The 18,844-nt window shown below is 37.0% G+C and overlaps 2 protein-coding genes across 4 annotated transcripts in view; one reads left to right on the top strand and one right to left on the bottom strand.

Moving 5' to 3' along the window:
* The window catches only part of klf8 (Kruppel like factor 8), a 76,701-nt gene extending 70,610 nt beyond the window's left edge, over window positions 1–6,091 (bottom strand). Inside the window, exon 1 of the mRNA XM_067375203.1 lies at window positions 5,683–6,091. Coding sequence (XP_067231304.1) covers window positions 5,683–5,967 — 285 coding nt within the window. The 5' untranslated portion in view covers window positions 5,968–6,091. The remainder of the gene's footprint in view (window positions 1–5,682) is intronic.
* The window catches only part of rbm41 (RNA binding motif protein 41), a 36,522-nt gene continuing 23,417 nt past the window's right edge, over window positions 5,740–18,844 (top strand). For 2 of the 3 annotated variants that reach the window (XM_067375200.1, XM_067375202.1), the window contains exons 1-2: window positions 6,531–6,637; window positions 8,108–8,224. In XM_067375200.1, coding sequence (XP_067231301.1) covers window positions 6,630–6,637; window positions 8,108–8,224 — 125 coding nt within the window. In that variant the 5' untranslated portion in view covers window positions 6,531–6,629. Of the gene's footprint in view, window positions 5,849–6,530; window positions 6,638–8,107; window positions 8,225–18,844 lie in introns of those variants that run through there. The other variant, XM_067375199.1, reaches the window with a different exon arrangement.

Genomic DNA, 18,844 nt, shown 5'->3' with positions numbered 1-18,844 from the left:
TTCATTTGACTCCAGCTGTCTTAAGTAATATTCTAATTTTCTGAGATACTGAATATAATAATCATCAAAATTAAAAGAAATAAACATTTGAAATATATCAGTCTGTGTGTAATGAATGAATATATAATATACAAGTTTCACTTTTTGAATGGAATTAGTGAAATAAATCAACTTTTTGATAATATTCTAATTATATGACCAGCACCTGTTTACTGATTTGGACCACTCAGCATTTTTGAATGGGTTTTGTTTCACAATCCTCTCCAGGGTGCGGTTATCCCTATTGCTTGTACACTTTTTTTTTTTTTTCTTCTACTACATCTTTTCCTTCCCTGCGCCTCTCTATTAATGTGCTTGGACACAGAGCTCTGTGAACAGCCAGCCTCTTTTGCAATGACAATTTTCACTTTTTGAATGGAATTAGTAAAATAGATCGACTTTTTGATGATATTCTATGACCAGCATAGATTTCCACGACTGAATGATTAAAATGCTACATGTATTGGCTGAGAGTGAACTGCACCTGGAATTCTTTCGACAATCAAAGATGGATATTTAATTTCTTTAGAATTTAATAATATTTAACAATATTAATCAATAGATTAATTCATAGAGATGCTAATGATTTATTTTTAATAAATTAAAATGTATTTGAAGTGTAATTGTTTAGTTTGTCTCATGTCTCATTAGATAACATTGAGATGGCAGGGTTTGTGACCTACACTGCATCCAGCCACCTGGGGGTGATAGAAATGTTTAGGCTTCACTTTTCAGGACTTGTGCGGCACATTTGTCTAGAACACAAATGAAGATCTTTTTGATGATTCATTTTTAATAAATTAAAAATAAATTATCCACACCTGACCGTCACAGTACAGTTATTCTAATTCTCACTGTTAAGCGTGATGGTGATATGGTAACACATTACACTGAGGTTTCTTTTAAATGAACATATTTAAAGTAAAAGTTATTCTTTAGCAAAAAAATATTTACATTTCCTTAAAGGTGCCGAAGAACATGTTTTTAAAAGATGTAATATAAGTCTAAGGTGTCCCCTGAATGTGTCTGTGAAGTTTCAGCTCAAAATACCCCATAGTTTTTTTTTTTTTACAAACACCACTAAAAATATCATGATATCATGGATCATGTCAGTTATTATTGCTCCATCTGCCATTTTTCGCTATTGTTCTTGCTTGCTTACCTAGTCTGATGATTCAGCTGTGCACAGAACCAGACGTCCTGCCCTTGTGTAATGCTTTGAACATGAGCTGGCATATGCAAATGTTGGGGGTGTACACCCCGACTGTTACGTAACAGTCTGTGTTATGTTGAGTTTCGCCTGTTCTTCGGAGGTCTTTTAAACAAATGAGATTTATATAAGAAGGAGGAAACAATGGAGTTTGAGACTCACTGTATGTCATTTCCATGTACTGAACTGTTATTCAACTATGCCGAGGTAAATTCAATTTTTGAATCTAGGGCACCTTTAAAAGCCTAAACAGAGGCTTTACTCCCTTCAATCTTAAATTGGAATGTAACCATCACTGCATCTTCCCGAACACACAAGATTTAAAGGCCAACTGAAGTGCCTTGAAACGAAGTGCCTTTTGTTAACATAATTTCAAATAAAAAGACAGGGCGGGACATATCGGGCAGCCCCCTCCCCTCTTTAAAAATAGAGCTGCTGAGCTCGACAAAGCTGCATTTGACAGCTTATGACAGCCATAGTAGATTCCCCTTTCCACTCTGTGTTATCGTGTCTCTGGACCGGAGCAGACTGTGTGCGCACTGCGGCGGTTTTGTGTGACACTAAGGGTGTACTCACACTAGGCACTCTGAACTCTGGGCGCGGTTCGTTTGGCCAGCCCTGGCCTGCTTGGAGGAGGAACTTACGGAACGAACGCAGCACCAGTTCCATTTTTTCCGTAAGTAGAATAGGGAAGGCGTAGGACAGCGTAAGCTTTTTGAAGAATACAAAAATGCAGTTTTGGCGGAAGCACTTTGGAAGGCGACCTTTAAGGGTTTTTTCCATTGTTTTAATTATAGTTTTAGTATAGCATTAAAATACCATGCTTTTTTTATTATTTAAAGAAGAAACCAAACCAATGTTTAGTTGACATTTGAGGCTTAATGCTATAGAAAAGCAATACAAGGTATAAAAGCTATTCAAAACATCATTTAATGTAAATTGTGATAATTGTAATTAATTAGCACAATTACAATTTCAAGGGAATAATGACAAATGATTTTTGTCATAATCGTGCAGCCCTAATTTATTGCAAGGACAGCAACCCTACAGCAATGAAAGCAAGAAACTAGGGCTGTGATATTTTCTTTTCTAGGGCTGCATTTCTTTTCTTCACAGCAGTGTGCTATCTTTCTTCCCTAAAAAGCCCAAACTGAATGTTCAAATCTGCTAGATCAGTAATTGTCGTAAAATAAAGTCTACTGTTGCTAAACTGCAGGATGTGCTTGATAATAAAAAGATTTCTTAAAACTGCATTAAGCCGCCAAAGTGATACTGTTCCTCAAGAGGTTTTCTGTGCACTCTCTTTCAGACGGAATGGAACACAGACAAGCAAAATGAACTTTGAGCTTCAGGTTACAAAACACACAGAAATATGTCAAAATGCCTGGCTTGGTGTGTATTCACTTAAACACCATCAGTTATGTCTTAAGAAAACAAACATTTAGGAAATAGTTGCATGTGTATCAGTATATTGGATCCGTGCAATAGGTGACAGAAAAGTGACAGCAGCATACCTACCACCGGTATCGGTGATTGTATTGGCAAATAGGCTACTGCTTCCAGTGATCGGTGATCGGCCAAAAATCCTGATCGGCCAAGCACCTTTACCTCCATTGCTGCTTAACCAACTGAACCCTGCTGAAACTGTGTTGCTAAATGAGAGTCTGCAAATTAGTGCCTGATGAAAAATTAAGCTTTAAACACGTTAATCATTATGTTGGAAAGCACTCTTATCAGATTCTGTTAAGCTTACATATTTTTAATTAAATCTGTTAAGTTTAATCATTGTCTCATATAGGGTTTTTTTCCTTTGTGTTTTATATAATGGCCACTAGGAGGTGCTTTAAGCATGTTTTCCTTGAATGGTTTTCCCTAAAAAAAGAAAGTAAAAGAGTGACGCACGTTCGTTGCGTCTTACCGTGAAATGAGAGTTCCGTGTCTTTATTCAAATTCAACACAATGATTTATCTCATCCATCCGCAATTAGGTCTAATTGGAATGTTATTTTTATTACTTGGCCCGCCCAACGGATATAACCGTGATTCCTGCATCACTAATGCACATCCAATGGCACTATAATAGTGAATATACAGTTAAATGACAGTTACAGCTCACTATGTCTGCCGAATGCATTAAACCCAATTGAATATGATGTTATCATGTTATGACAAATATGATAAATTCATTATGGTTGTATATTTGGTCTCCATATTTTAAGTTTTTAGGGAATGGTGATCTGACCCTGATCTAAATAGGTCTGATCTTTATAGGTCTGACTTTTATACACAAGACATTTATGACCACATGAACTTTAAGAACCATTTCATTTATTCATTCATTCATTGATCCTTATACAACTTTCTAGGGCCATAGGACTGGAGCCTATCCCAGGCAGTTTCTTAGGCCAGAGGCAGGGGAAAGCACCCTGGACAGATGGCCTGTCTTTGGACTGTGGGAGAAACCGGAGTATCCAAAGGGAACCCAAACATTATGCATAATCCAAATTTCATCAGAATCACATTCTGTCAAAAAGCAATTCATAACAATGCATGAATTCCCTGTCATTTAAACGATAGGCCTAACACACTCGAACATATTTTATTTTGTAAGGTGCTTTTTACAATCTTTTTTTTTTTTAAAGCATCATTCCTATTTGCTTAGGGTAGGGTTAAATCAAAGACATGCTCATTTAGCCCCAATTTATGAAATCTAAGCTACAAAAAGCTAGTACAATATGGAAGCCCGTTTCCTCCACAGTTGAGTAAAAAAAAATAATTCTGTAAGTCATAATAATGAGAAACTTTCTCGTAATTATGACTTAGCATCTCATTATATTGTGAAAGTTTTTCATGATAATGACTTAGTATGTCAGAATAATGAGAACATTTCTCGTAATTATGGCTTATTTTCTCGTAATAATGACTTAGTTTCTCATAATAACGAGAAACTTTCTCGTAATAATGACTTAGTTTCTCATAATAACGAGAAACTTTCTCGTAATAATGACTTAGTTTCTCATAATAATGAGAAACTTTCTCGTAATAATGACTTATCATCTCATAATAATGAGAAACTTTCTCGTAATTATGACTTAGTTTCTCATAATATCGAGAAACTTTCTCATAATGAGAAACTTCTACGCATGCGCAGAGCAGCGGAGCAGAAGGGCGTGGCACGCTAGCGACATCTTCTGGTCAAAGGCTCGTAAATGCGAGAACAGCAATGGCACATTCTGCATTCGTGCACCTCTTTTTTGATAAATTTAGTGTAATATAGAAAGTGTAGTCTATAGTATCATTAAATAACATCAGTTATAAATTATCAGTATCTTCAATACTTTTCCATGCGCACGAACGAAAAGTGGTTTCCGTGGTAACGGTGGAACTGCTGCATGAACGCGAAGGCTTTCAAAACTATCAGATTAATGAAGGAATATGACATTTATTCGTTTAGTTCAAGTGCAACGTCTTCATAAAATGTGTGGGTTTATGTGTTAACGTTAACACGTATTTCGCGGATGAGTCTAGGCTATGTGATGTGCAGGTTTGCCTAGACATAGGCACTGGAAAGCTTTTCTAAAATAAACCGGGTCATAAAGCACTTGGCCAGTCAGAAACCTTCATTCCAGTGATATTCCTACAGAAAACACCTTTTAAGATGTTTATGACCCATTAAAATGTATGCAAAAACAGCTGTCCAGGTGAAGCGTTCTTTAACAGAGTTGGATATGTAGGTGTGTGCTGTCTTATCATTCCTCTATCTGTTTGAAATCCATGGATCACTACTCTGTTTTTCTGCTTGTTCATACACAAACATACAAATGAATGTTACAAATGAATAAACAACTATATCCCGTCTCATACAGGCTACTGATAATTTATCAATAATGTTATTTATTTAATGATATAATGGATTATACACCGTTGCAGAGGGGAGGAGCATTTTCAGATTTTGATTAAATATTACGAAACCAAACAATTTTTTGTGTGGATTGACTTTCACGGATGAATTGTTCACCACAAAACTAGCAATTTGAGCTAACAAAATAAATAATGTCAATTTTGATTTCATGTGTACTTTAAGGGTCAACACTAAAACATGTCTCAAAAACCTGTCAGATGTTTTAAACATTTTAACATTTTTGTTAAAACATTTTTGGTTAAGGGCTTCTATATAATCGTGATGTCAGTTAGGTTAACACTCAAACTTTTACCTTTTCCGTTGATTTTAACTACATTCCCCATAATCCACTTACTACACTCACTTCCTATTGAAACAGGAAGTTCTGATACATGAAGCAACAAGGAGCAAAGAACTTTACAAGTTGTTTTATTGTTAGTGTACATAAGGGTTTTGTATGCAAATTAAATCAGTTATCACCAGCCAACCTCTTCATATGTAAAAATAATAATAATAAAAAAAATCTTACTTACGGAATGCGGGTTTGGTGTCGGGTCAAATATAGTCGGCACTCTTCCTTCCTTTAACAAGAGTTTACTTGCATAGCCTGCATTAAATTGTGACAGGTTCACAAAAGAGTCCGGACTGAAATGCGCTGAACAAATCGTTACTGTCGGACTATATCGATCAGGAATATCGGTAAAGAGAAACTTCAGCCACTCGTTTCTGATGCTTGGATCCTTTGGGAGGCTGTGCAGGGACGCGGGCTCGATCCTACAGCCATGAATGGCACAACGTTTGATGGATTTACCCCACATCTAGATACAGACGCAAATGGCACCGGGTTATTCTTCTATTGTTTAGAAATAATATTAAATTCCTTGTGGTTTCACCATGGGCGGGCCATAAATGTGGGCGATTATATGTTAATATGTTCATGGCTGTGACGTCAATACCACGACGGTTTATTCTGAGTGAGGGGCCAGTTGCATAAACAGCCAGTCTATACTAGCAGTTAGTTAAGGGGCAATCAGTCTTACTTTTCAGAATCAAATTAGACCAAACCAAAATGGTTTGGCTGATACCTAATAAATAAATAAATATATCATTACAAAATAAGTAGGAAATTTCATATAAGATTTTGCACAAAAACTGTTCAATTTGTTGATAGCAACCAGAAACTGTTGCAAACATTCTTAACTGTAATTAAAAATATTTTGGCTGCTTATATTCCGTAAATGGGTAGTTCAACAAAACATATTTTAATTAAATTGGTTTATGATTGTTGGCTTTGATATGATCAATATATGTCCACATTTAACTTAAGTTGATACCACATCACTGTACAGCATCCCATTAGGTCTCGACGCAGAGAATGACATTCGCACGCCTTGCCCTTTGATTTAAACTACATTTCCCATGATCCTTTCAAACGAAGTTTCCTTTCTGTTGAAACAGGAAGTGTGGTTCTGGTGTGAACATGAAGCGGTAAGCGAAAGGGATTTTTTTATGTTTTCAAGTTTAATTTGGGTCTGAAACTACGTGAACGTTGACCGCATTTTGATAAATATATGTCTTTGTTTGGATCTTAGGACTTATTCCTACAGAGCCATATTACAGTTTTTTACAGACGCTAGGACACATTTCTCAATACTTAGGTCACTTTTGCAAAACTCTTCACACAGTGAGCACAACAGAAGTCTATGTGGGCTAAACTGAGGATCAATTATCATTGCTTTGGCACAAAATGCATTCAGTGACTACATCTCTCAAATTTCATCAATTCTTTTCTCACTCAGACACAACAACTGCCAAAACTCTTTGTACGTACAGGCCAATTTGCGCATGCTTACATACTGTTTTCAAAACTGTTAAACTTATGTTCAAAACAATAACATCATACAAAACTGAATAAGACAGAAATATGCTGCATTTCTATAGTAATATTGTAATGAAATATATTCTAAATATAAAAATTCAAATACTATCAGAGGAATTAGATGAAACTGAACACCTACACAAGCATTCGTTTTTTAGTTTCATTACCATCCATTCAAAAGGGGAAACTTAGGAATAATTTTGTTCTGTAATGTAAACATGGACCATGTAACATGTACTGCGGTGAATTATAAGCAGTAGAGAGTGTCATTCTTGTTTTATAAAGAAATTTTAAAAAAGAAAACAGTGTATAATGCTAACTGATGTTAGTGTTTTTAAGGTCGATGTTTTATGACTGACAAAGTGTGTTTGTCAGCTGTCAACCTTTGCTAGTGTTCTGGAAGAATGAGTTGATTTGAGACATGAATGAAGTGTTTTGGTAGATTTAGTGCATTTTGAATGTGAAATGAACTGCTGTGCCAAGATGAAAGTTGGTTATGAGAACTGTGTGAAGAGTTTTGAAAAAGTGACCTAAGTATTGAGAAATGTGTCCTAGCGATTGTAAAAAACTGTAAATATGAGAAGAGGTTTCTTGTATTGATAAAGTAAGCACCATCACTAGCTCATTGCAATACATTTGTGAAGAGTTATTGATGAGAACACGCTTATATTTTTTGTGTGGTGGTTAAGTGAACCTAGCGTTTTCTAAGACAGGACAGGAAGTAAATAATAAAATTAAAACTTATAACTAAAACTACATATAGTGTATGAAGAATAGTGTGTGTGTGTGTGTGTGTGTGTGTGTGTGTGTGTGTATATATATATATATATATATATATATATATATATATATATATATATATATATATATAAATTAAAGTTTCGCTTTTTTTAATAAAAATATATTACAATTTTACTTGCACATGATGATAGTGTTATCTTTTATGCTGGTTTAAAAAAACAAGAATAATTAGATTTGAAGAAAAAAAATATCAGGATGCATTTAAAGAGTTTAAAATCATTGTATTTGGGTTGAAAAGGTGAAAAACAGTTGACAGATATGTGTTTTGTGATTTTCAGGGTTACACGAGATGCCTGTGATGATGTGCCCATCCCTGAAGAACAGGAGACCGAGGGCCAGAGACAACTACACAATCTGCTGCTGCAGCAACTGGATACAGATGTAAACATTGACCGGTCAGTTTCTCATAACGAAGACTGGCTTTATAATTGATTTTCTCCTCATTTTTAATTTGGTACACACATTTATAGCAGTAACTGACTTGATTGTTGGTGCTTGATGTCTGTGTTGGTTATTTTATTGAAACAATAGAGCACTGCAGGGATTACATAATTTTGTAGGCCAACCCATAAATTAAAATCGCTCTGGTTCCCTCTTAAAGAACACATCAACACAATAACATTTTTTCCATTGGCTTTTGGATTATCACTGAAAATAAGATCTGTAGCTACCAAAAGTTTGATTCTTACATGTTTTGTTCATGATAATCTTCACAAATAAACAACTTTTATGAATTTTGAAAATACAATCGTATCGTAATCGTAAAGTAAAAAACTAAACATAGACTATAACCACAGTTGAATAACTTCAAGCTGCAGTCTGTAACTTTTTTTGGTTAAAAATTATCCAAAATCAATTTGAGCAAGTACATAACCAGCCAGTGTTCAAAACTATCAAATTATCTTAGCTCTATTCACAACGGTAAGCTTGTAATAATGTTTTATAATAAGAGCGACATGTTGGATTTTCGCGGGAAATTCGAGCATGGAGCAGTTCGTCTGTGCGTCATTACGTCCCGTCCGTAAACAGAAAGGAAGGAGTCCCGTCCAGGCTAGTCGGATTTATCATGTGAGGATGCTGCTGGTAGCGGATCATTTATAGCCTTTTCTCACAGCAGCTAAAATAATTAAACTTATCATTTTGATGGCGGATTGTAATCCAGAAAGATCCAAATGACAGTCATCAGTAACAACTGGAGACTCACCCGTAGTCAAAAGCAAAAGACTTTGGACTGTTGAATGGCTACAGAAATTGAAATCTACAGGTAACGCTAATATACACATAGTCATAGCAATGCTGATGTTGTTAACATGAATGTAGCGAATTAACTCAAAGGGGAAATATTAATAATTATTCATAACTCATTGTGATTATTAATTATGATTAATTATGAATATGTAAATCGGTTGATCGGATTAACTGATTTAGCTACATTAAGATTAATGTTACAATCAATTAACCTGTTCGTCCAGTGGACACTTAGTGTTGATTGTTTATTAATTCTAAGAAATGTTCATTTCCAGGTTATGGAAATGCAACGTTCTTATTGTACAGTTTATGTAGCACCCTTTAAAGGATTGCTAACAATTTAAATGATTCAGTTGAATTTAGTTTTAGAAGATTGAAATTAATTAATCAGAAGATTTAGGAATCGTCAAGGAGGTGGCGGGTTGTGGTGAGAAACAATAGACAGACAACAGTTAAATTTGATTTGAAATATAATTTGATAATTACAAAAGAACAAAAGGCAATTACATTACAATTTCATATGAACAATATACAATAAAGATTGGCTTTGGAAATTTCCCTTGAGTGCACTCTTTTTTTTTTTTTCACCCCAAAAATATAAACAGACCGGTCACTTCAATATTAGAAAGAGGAGAAGAAGAAGAAAAAGAAAAAGAAAAAAATAAATAAAACAGATAGAGAAACTATTTTTTTTTTCTCAAAGATAATCCAATAATCACTTCAATGTTAATCAAATGGGTTACTGGTATCCTATCAAGTGTTCAATGTTCTATGTAGTACTGATCAGTTTTGTTTTCTCTTTTCCCGTTCTGTTTTGTAAATTCCCTCAAGGAAGGGATTCTGATAGTTCTTTAGGTTCAAGGTGTCTTGCTTTTTTCCAAGCAAGAATGATAAATTCAAAGAAAGGATATTGTCCTCTTCTTTATGATGTGTCGTCCTTTTTCCTGATAAAAAAAAACAAGGAAGGGAAAAAAAAACCTGGCCTGATCACAGACCAGAACATTCATTTAGTGAATCTGAGAATGAATTTCACATCAAAGATCAAAACAATCAAAATAACAAATAAAATATACAATTACCACTTCTATAAGAAATTATATATTACTCATTTACATCTCAATCAAGTTTTTCTTCTATTACACAGGCGCGTTGTAACAACTTTCCTTTTATAATTATGCTAGGGTGCCAGACAGGTTAAATACTGTCAAAAAATTCAAATACCTTTAAAGGATTGTCAGTCAAGTCAAAAGGGAAGTGCACAAAGGACACATGTATAATTGTCACTTAACATGTATCCATAATAGTTAAAGAGTAAACCAAGAAAGGAAAACCCCAAACTTTTCACTCAGTAATGCAAATTTTCATTATATTCATCAAGACATACTCTGGTCAATGCATCAACCACATATCACCATTCCATAACAATAAACACAAGCATAAACAGCAATTTCAACAGCAAAACTTATTCATCTCATTCCCTTTAGCACAGTTTAAATAGTCTGGATGTCAAATGAATGTACACGGAAGAAATAGGGGAAATAGTCATAGTCACAAGTTCATCAGTTCAACATTCAACTCAATCCGTTGCTTCCCCAGTGTATTTAAAAGAAGGGTAACGTTAAAGAACAGTCAAAGTCAGTTTGATTCCACAATAACTGCACTTGATCATTATAATCCCGTTACTCACGCTCCACTGGTTTTTCAAGAGTTAAAGAGTAGCTCCAAATCAGTTCCGTGCCGTAGTTTATCTTCAATGATACAACTCCGTTAACAATACGATCACCCGATGGGCGCCAACACCAACAGGTATAATCCATACATCATTGAAGTCATTAAGTAGAGTAAATGTCTGTTCGCCGACGTAATATACTTTCCGTCGCGACAAAACAATAAACGGCTCCAAGAGGTGACTCTCCCAGGGAACTGCTCTCTCTTCATTATCCCCGCCATTGCTCTTTTCAGCGTATCTCACGCATACGTCATCGTGCATCCGGTATTGCCCAATCGGACCAACATAGACACCATCTTTGTTGTGGCAACTTTAAAACAACAATTTGCGTCTTTTTTAAACTGTGCTATTATCAGAGCATGAACTCAAATCCACCTCAAATCCCATTCCAATTTGTGCCCATGAAGAAAATGAAATTGCACTGTCACACTCCCTTCCCCTTCCGAAAAGCCACCCTTCATGGGAGGCGTATTTGTTGCTTCCTACATTCCCAAACATTCTTTTCTTTTATTCTTTCTCTATAGTTGTATCCTCAAATCCCAAAACCTCCTCAGTATCACTTTCCTCATTGAAGAGTTCAAGTATTTGCCGGTGCTGTTGCTGTTCAAGTTCCTCTGCAGATGGATAACAAGGTTTAATTCTGGATACATGAGCCACTCTTAGATCTTCTCCAGTTTTCTCCATCACTATCTTATAATTAAGAGGTCCCACTTGTTGTACTACACGATATGGCCCTTGCCACCTAGGAGCCAATTTTGCGGAGAATGCTTTCTCTGCTTTTGAGTAGGGATTAGTTCGCAACCAGACTCGATCTTTGTTCCCATATTGCACATCTCTTTGATGTTTATCATAATTTCTCTTTTGCCTTTGACGTGCTGTCGTCAGCTTTTGTTCCACATATGCCTTCATTTGCTTTAATTCAGATGTTTTGTCATAACAAAGGTCATCAGGAGAAATATCTCTAGGATGCAACAGCACTTCCATAGGCCCTCTGAGTGGGCGACCAAGATTTATTTCAGCGGGAGTTGTCCCAGTGGATTCATGCACAGCCGAATTGAGAGCAAATCTGAACTCTGTCAGATGTTTGTCCCATTGTTTGTGTTGCTCCTCAACATATGAGGCCATCATGGTCTTGAGGGTCCTATTAATCCTCTCTGTTAAATTTGTCTGGGGATGATATGCTGTGGTCAGTCTCTGAATAACACCCCATTCCTGACAGACTTCTTGTAACACGGAAGAGACAAATTGTGGTCCACGATCTGAAAGTAGATAATTCGGAACACCCCACCTGGTGAACACTTCATTGATCATTATCTTGGAGATGGTCTCAGCTGTGGCTTTTCTCAATCCAAATAGTTCAACCCAACGCGAATAGTAGTCTACAAAGACTAACAGATATACATTTCCAGAGGAGCTTCGTGGAAACGGACCCATTAGATCCACTCCTAACATCTCCCATGGTCTTTGAACTACTGTTTGCTGCAGTTTTCCAGATGGTCGCCGATTCTCAGGCTTATAACGCTGACAGGTCTGACAATGCTGTACGAATTCTTTAACATCATAACTGAGATTAGGCCAATAGGCCAAAGCTTGTACTCTCTTGATGGTCTTAAATCGGCCAAGGTGCGCAGCCAAAGGATCTTCATGGAAAGCTTGAAGGAATGGCTGCCGAAGATTCTTTGGTACATACACTTGATAGAGAGTTTTATGAGCAGTCTGCAAAACTCTGAAGACTTTGTCCTCCAGGATGGTAAATTTTGTCGTGGGATTAATGATAATTTCTCCCGTGTCTACGATCCTCTCATAGTAAGTCTTAGTCTCTGAATCCTCTTGCTGTGATTTCCACATTAGATGATCAGTGACAGGCAGCTCATTTTGTTTTTCTCAAATTTCAGATACCAGAGTGGAGCAAGTGAAGACAGGTTTATAGGAATCATCCACTGGAGCTCTAGATAGTGCATCAGGAACAGTGTTGTACTTTCCTTTCCTGTACTCCACAGTAAAAGTAAATTCTTGAAGCCGCAAGGCCCATCGAATCAGTCTGGTATTGGGTTTTGTTGTCTTAAAAACCCAAACCAAGGAGGAATGGTCAGTAACCACCGTAAAGAATCTACCCTCCAAATAATACCTCCCTTTTTCCAAGGCCCACACTACTGGTAAGCATTCCTGCTCAGTAGTAGAGTAATTTCTCTCTGCTGGATTTAGAGTGCGGCTAGCGAAAGCCAAAACTTCTTCCGTCCCCAATCCTGTTTGTTGTACCAGGACAGCTCCCAGCCCTACCTCACTTGCATCTGTATACACCACAAAAGGCAGGTTGAAATTGGGGTGTCCGAGTACAGGAGGTGAAATTAGAAGTTGTTTCAACTCCTCAAATGAAGACTGACATTGTGGAGTCCATTTAAATTTGGCACCTTTTTCTTTTCAAGGCATTCAGAGGCTCAGCCAACTGGGAGAAATGTGGCACAAATCTATGGTACCAGCCAGCCATCCCTAAGAATCTCTGAACTTCCTTAATATTGCTGGGCACCGGAAAGTCCTGAACAGCTCTTATTTTTTCAGGATCTACTCCAATTCCCTCGGCTGACACCACATGGCCAAGAAACTTCAAAGAAGTACCAAAGAAATGGGTTTTCTTCATGTTTACAGTGAGATTGGCTTCTCTCAGTTTATCCAGAACTGCTTGAATATCCTGGAAATGTTGCTGCCAAGATGAAGAATAGATGATTATATCATCCAAGTAAACAAAGCAACTTTTCCCATGCAACTCTCCTAAGACTCTCTCCATGAGTCGTTGGAATGTGGATGGAGCATTTTTAAGGCCAAAAGCCATGACCTTAAAATGGAAAAGCCCCTGTTTACAAACAAAAGCAGTCTTCTCTTGGCTGTGCTTGTCCATCTGGACCTGCCAATACCCACTATTTAGATCTAAAGTGGAAAACACTGTGGCACCATTTAAAGATTCTAAGATCTCATGAACTGTAGGGATAGGATATGCATCAGAGTGAGTAACAGCATTAAGCTTGCGATAGTCTACGCAGAAACGGAAACCACCGGTCTTCTTAGGAATCAAGACTACTGGCGAAGCCCAGGCAGAAGAAGAAGGCTCTATGATATCTGCAGCCAGCATTTCCTCAATGAGGTCCTTTTGTACTTGCAATTTAGCAGGAGAAACTCTGTAGGGTTTTTGTTTAATGGGCATGTCTTGTGTAAGATAAATCTTATGCGTTAGAACATTGGTTTGTCCCAAAGCAGTAGTACAGACATCAGCATTCTGTTTAATCTGATTAAGAAGACATCTTCTACCTTCTTCATCTAAACAGTTGTTTTGACAAGCAGCCTGCAAAAAATCAGGTTCATTACCCATAGCACATGGAGCAAGAGCAGAAAATAAGACCACAGCTGATGAAGCACTCCCCTCAGAAAAATGAACACTTTCCTTCTGAAAATAATATTTTTCTTCAGAGTTGAACCAATAAGCCTTATTCCGAACATCCAGTTGAAGACCACTGAAAAACAGATAATCCAAGCCTAATACAGCAGGGAAAGCAAGCATTTCTGATGCCAATACAGTTACAGGTAAGATGATAGTTGAAGTATGCAAGGTTATTTTTATTTCACTCCACCCAAGCGGGTTACGAGCTCCTCCATCTGCCAAATAGATAGGTCCAGCTGCCCAAGGCTTTAACTCCTGACTGGGATTACACAGACTTGACCACAACGTCTCATTAAGCAAGGTGTAAGAAGAACCAGTATCTACTAGAGCATTCCCACTCCAACAACCAATAGTAACTGGTACACTTAATTGTTGAAGAAATGTTGTAGGAAATGGTTTGGCAGAACAACAGGTAGACTCCACATGAGTAACAGTACTAACAGTAGGTCCTTTTGGAGTAGAATTTACAGCTGAATGTTGTAATGAAGAGGAAGGGGAAATATACCTTTTGTTCTTTTGTTTTCCCCTACCTTCTTGGGGACTCAGAGAAGGCAAATGGGAACCCTTACAACGCCAACAAAAGTAAGATGGGACCTTGGGTGGATTTGGAATTACCTGCAAAGAAACTGGGCCGGCAGGATTTTTTACAGGCATGGAAGCACTTGTTGATTCCCCTTTTAAATTTCGACATAATTGGTTTCTTTGCTCATACAGTTGTTGATTTTCTCTGTCTTTTTCCAATTGTTGTCCCAAACGTACTAAGCCATCTACAGTAGTCACTCCATTGCTCCGAAGCTGACTAGCCAAGTGGGGATTAATATTCTTTAAAATAATTTTAATCACCTCATTTTCTTCAATTTCAGGCTTCCAACGCTTACAGAGAGCACGGTACATATAAGTGAAATCACGTATACTTTCACCTTCTTTCTGAACACGTGTTCTCACCCTTTCTGCAAGCTCATCATCATAATCCTCCGATAAGAAAGCGACTAAAAACTTGTGCTCAAATTCCAGCCAAGTAAATGTTTCAAAACGAGCCACATCCCACCAATCTCTTGCCGTTCCATGCAGTACATTTCTCAAAGTAGCTAGCAACTCATCTTCAGAAAGCGGATATACTGCCAAAAAATCTTGACATTTTTCAAGAAAGAATAAAGGATCAGGATTATCTTCTATACGCCCAAAACATGGGAACTGAATTTTAATTAGATTTGAACCAAGATATTTACTTCTTACTTCACCAGAGCTCAAAGAATCGTTAGGAGTCAGAATATCTTGTTGAACTACAGGATGAATACGTTGCAACCTGGAAGATACGACTGGAGTTTCTGTTCCATAGGAAGGAGAGGTAATAGTCTGAACAGAGACGCTGGCCATGGCTGTACTTTGTAAAGGCTTAACATGTTCAATATCCAAAGCCAGCTGATCTAAACACTGAGAGCACTGATGAAGCTCCATCTGTAATGGACCTTTAGAGCCCGTTTCCAGAATTAAAGTTGCAACCTGCTGAGAGCACTGTTGTACACTTGTTTGAATAAGATCCACTGACGCAACCATAGGAGTCAACACACTATTAAAATCCTTCAGAACCTCAGTGTGATGATGTTTCAACCGCCAGTTCAAGAGCTGATTAAATTCCTTGCAAATGTAATTGCACTGTTGTTCTGTGAATTGTTTAAGTTCCGTCTCTTGATAAGCAGAAACCTGATCCACATGTTGAGTTAAAGACTGAACAGCCTGTTTCAACTCTTCTGTTTGATTCTTAATCAGCTCCACCAGGCTATGTTGCTGTGCTCCAAGCTTAGCCACTGATTGATGCAAAGTGAAATTTTCCACAGTTCCAGAGACATTATCAGATAACATTGTTGCAGGTGGCAATGGAGGTATCAAATTTGCATCTCCTGTCAACTCCATATCTAGTAAAGAATAATGTGTGGTAGCAGTGGAACTGGTTGCCCCTGCATTTGCAGCAGGAGGAACTCCATCCGCATTAATGGCCATACTAGGCTCCGTTGGAGAGACTTCCATTTTATTTGTTAATTGTTCTTCCAACATAACTGCTTGGTTACATTTTGGTGGATCATACGTATCCAACCAATCATTGATTGAGTCGTCATGAAAAGCTTCCATGTAGTCTGACAGTGGTTGACTTAATTATTTCATTTTTCAGCAAGTTGGTATTCTCCAATGAACATGTTTACTCTTCATTTAGGTCCCATTTGGGGTGCCATTTTTATGTAACAACTTTCCTTTTATAATTATGCTAGGGTGCCAGACAGGTTAAATACTGTCAAAAAATTCAAATACCTTTAAAGGATTGTCAGTCCAGTCAAAAGGGAAGTGCACAAAGGACACATGTATAATTGTCACTTAACATGTATCCATAATAGTTAAAGAGTAAACCAAGAAAGGAAAACCCCAAACTTTTCACTCAGTAATGCAAATTTTCATTATATTCATCAAGACATACTCATACTGGTCAATGCATCAACCACATATCACCATTCCATAACAATAAACACAAGCATAAACAGCAATTTCAACAGCAAAACTTATTCATCTCATTTCCTTTAGCACAGTTTAAATAGTCTGGATGTCAAATGAATGTACACGGAAGAAATAGGGGAAATAGACATAGTCACAAGTTCATCAGTTCAACATTCAACTCAATCCGTTGCTTCCCCAGTGTATTTAAAAGAAGGGTAACGTTAAAGAACAGTCAAAGTCAGTTTGATTCCACAATAACTGCGCTTGATCATTATAATCCCGTTACTCACGCTCCACTGGTTTTTCAAGAGTTAAAGAGTAGCTCCAAATCAGTTCCGTGCCGTAGTTTATCTTCAATGATACAACTCCGTTAACAATACGATCACCCGATGGGCGCCAACACCAACAGGTATAATCCATACATCATTGAAGTCATTAAGTAGAGTAAATGTCTGTTCGCCGACGTAATATACTTTCCGTCGCGACAAAACAATAAACGGCTCCAAGAGGTGACTCTCCCAGGGAACTGCTCTCTCTTCATTATCCCCGCCATTGCTCTTTTCAGCGTATCTCACGCATACGTCATCGTGCATCCGGTATTGCCCAATCGGACCAACATAGACACCATCTTTGTTGTGGCAACTTTAAAACAACAATTTGCGTCTTTTTTAAACTGTGCTATTATCAGAGCATGAACTCAAATCCACCTCAAATCCCATTCCAATTTGTGCCCATGAAGAAAATGAAATTGCACTGTCACAGCGTGTCTTTACACGTGACCAACAATGGCGACAGTGAACTGCACTGAACAAGTAATAACCACGCGGTTCACTATGACCGCTTAAGATTGAAATAAACAAAAATAAAATAAAAATAAACACACAAATCTCTTTTTTTTTTTTCTAGAAATGATGCATTAGTTATTTACCTCTATGAATTGATTTTACTTATTCACAGGCGCGTCTCTCTCACACACTCGTGTGTGGCCTACAATGGCGTCGGTGAACTGAAATGAACAATAACCACGCGGTTCACCATGACCACATTTGTGACCACTCAGATTGAAATAATAAAATGAAACTAAAACATATACATTTATTTTTCAAGAAATAGTATTAGTCTTTTACCTCAGAGTTCGTTTTTGCTCTCACACAGGCGCGTGTCTATCACATGCGCGTGCAACCAGCAATGGCGTCTGTCAACTGCAATGAACAATCACGCGATTCACTATGACATTTATAACTACTAAGGTCAAAATACAAAAATAAAAAATACGTTAAGCAGTTTACTGCAACTAAACTACTCAGTTGCAGTGAATCAAAAGTTTTTAAACATTTTTTCTCTTTACCATCGATTACATTATGCTGACTCACCGAGTAAAATGTGTCTCAATGTTCAATCAACGTTTTGAGATGCTGGATGCCTCAAAATAAATGAATTTAAATGTTTGTACGATATTTGGAGGGTTTTTATATCTATATTTAATCAAGTTCTATCACGAAGATCAGATCACGTCTCTTCTCTCAGATCAACTCGTCTCTTCTGTCATTGCGCATGCTCGATGAAACGGAGGACGCGCGTGATGACAAAGAGCTCTCATTGGTTAATCACTAATCTACTAAATGGGATAAATTTGCTAATTTTTTAAATGTTTTTAATAACTTTAACACTTCTTTCCAACTTTTATTAAGAGAAATATGATGTTAATAACTGTGAATAAATTAAATAATTCCCTTCAATTTCTCTTCATCTAACCTGGGTTACATACAGTACTACTCAGAGCATGTAGTCAGGATCTAAATCACTTAAGAGGCAATTTATTAGCAGACGGAGTCAGAACCAAATATGTATTGTGCACAATTCTTTATTAACTAACTCACAAACACATAGCTAAACTAACAAACACATAACATACACAAGCATTTAAATCTTCTCGATACAAGCCCATAGACACAAAAAATGGCATAATTGAAGTTGCCTTATGTGATAAAACATAAAAATCATAAAACATGTAAACACAACGACTGCAATACAACAACAGCAATAATGGATACCATATTGGGAATATGCATGTTCATTTATAGAACAGTCTGTCTATAAATTAATGCAGGAACGTCT

Source organism: Chanodichthys erythropterus, chromosome 22 (genome assembly GCF_024489055.1).
Source record: "Chanodichthys erythropterus isolate Z2021 chromosome 22, ASM2448905v1, whole genome shotgun sequence".
Lineage (NCBI taxonomy): Eukaryota > Metazoa > Chordata > Actinopteri > Cypriniformes > Xenocyprididae > Chanodichthys > Chanodichthys erythropterus.
This window is presented reverse-complemented; position numbering and strand designations above follow the sequence as displayed.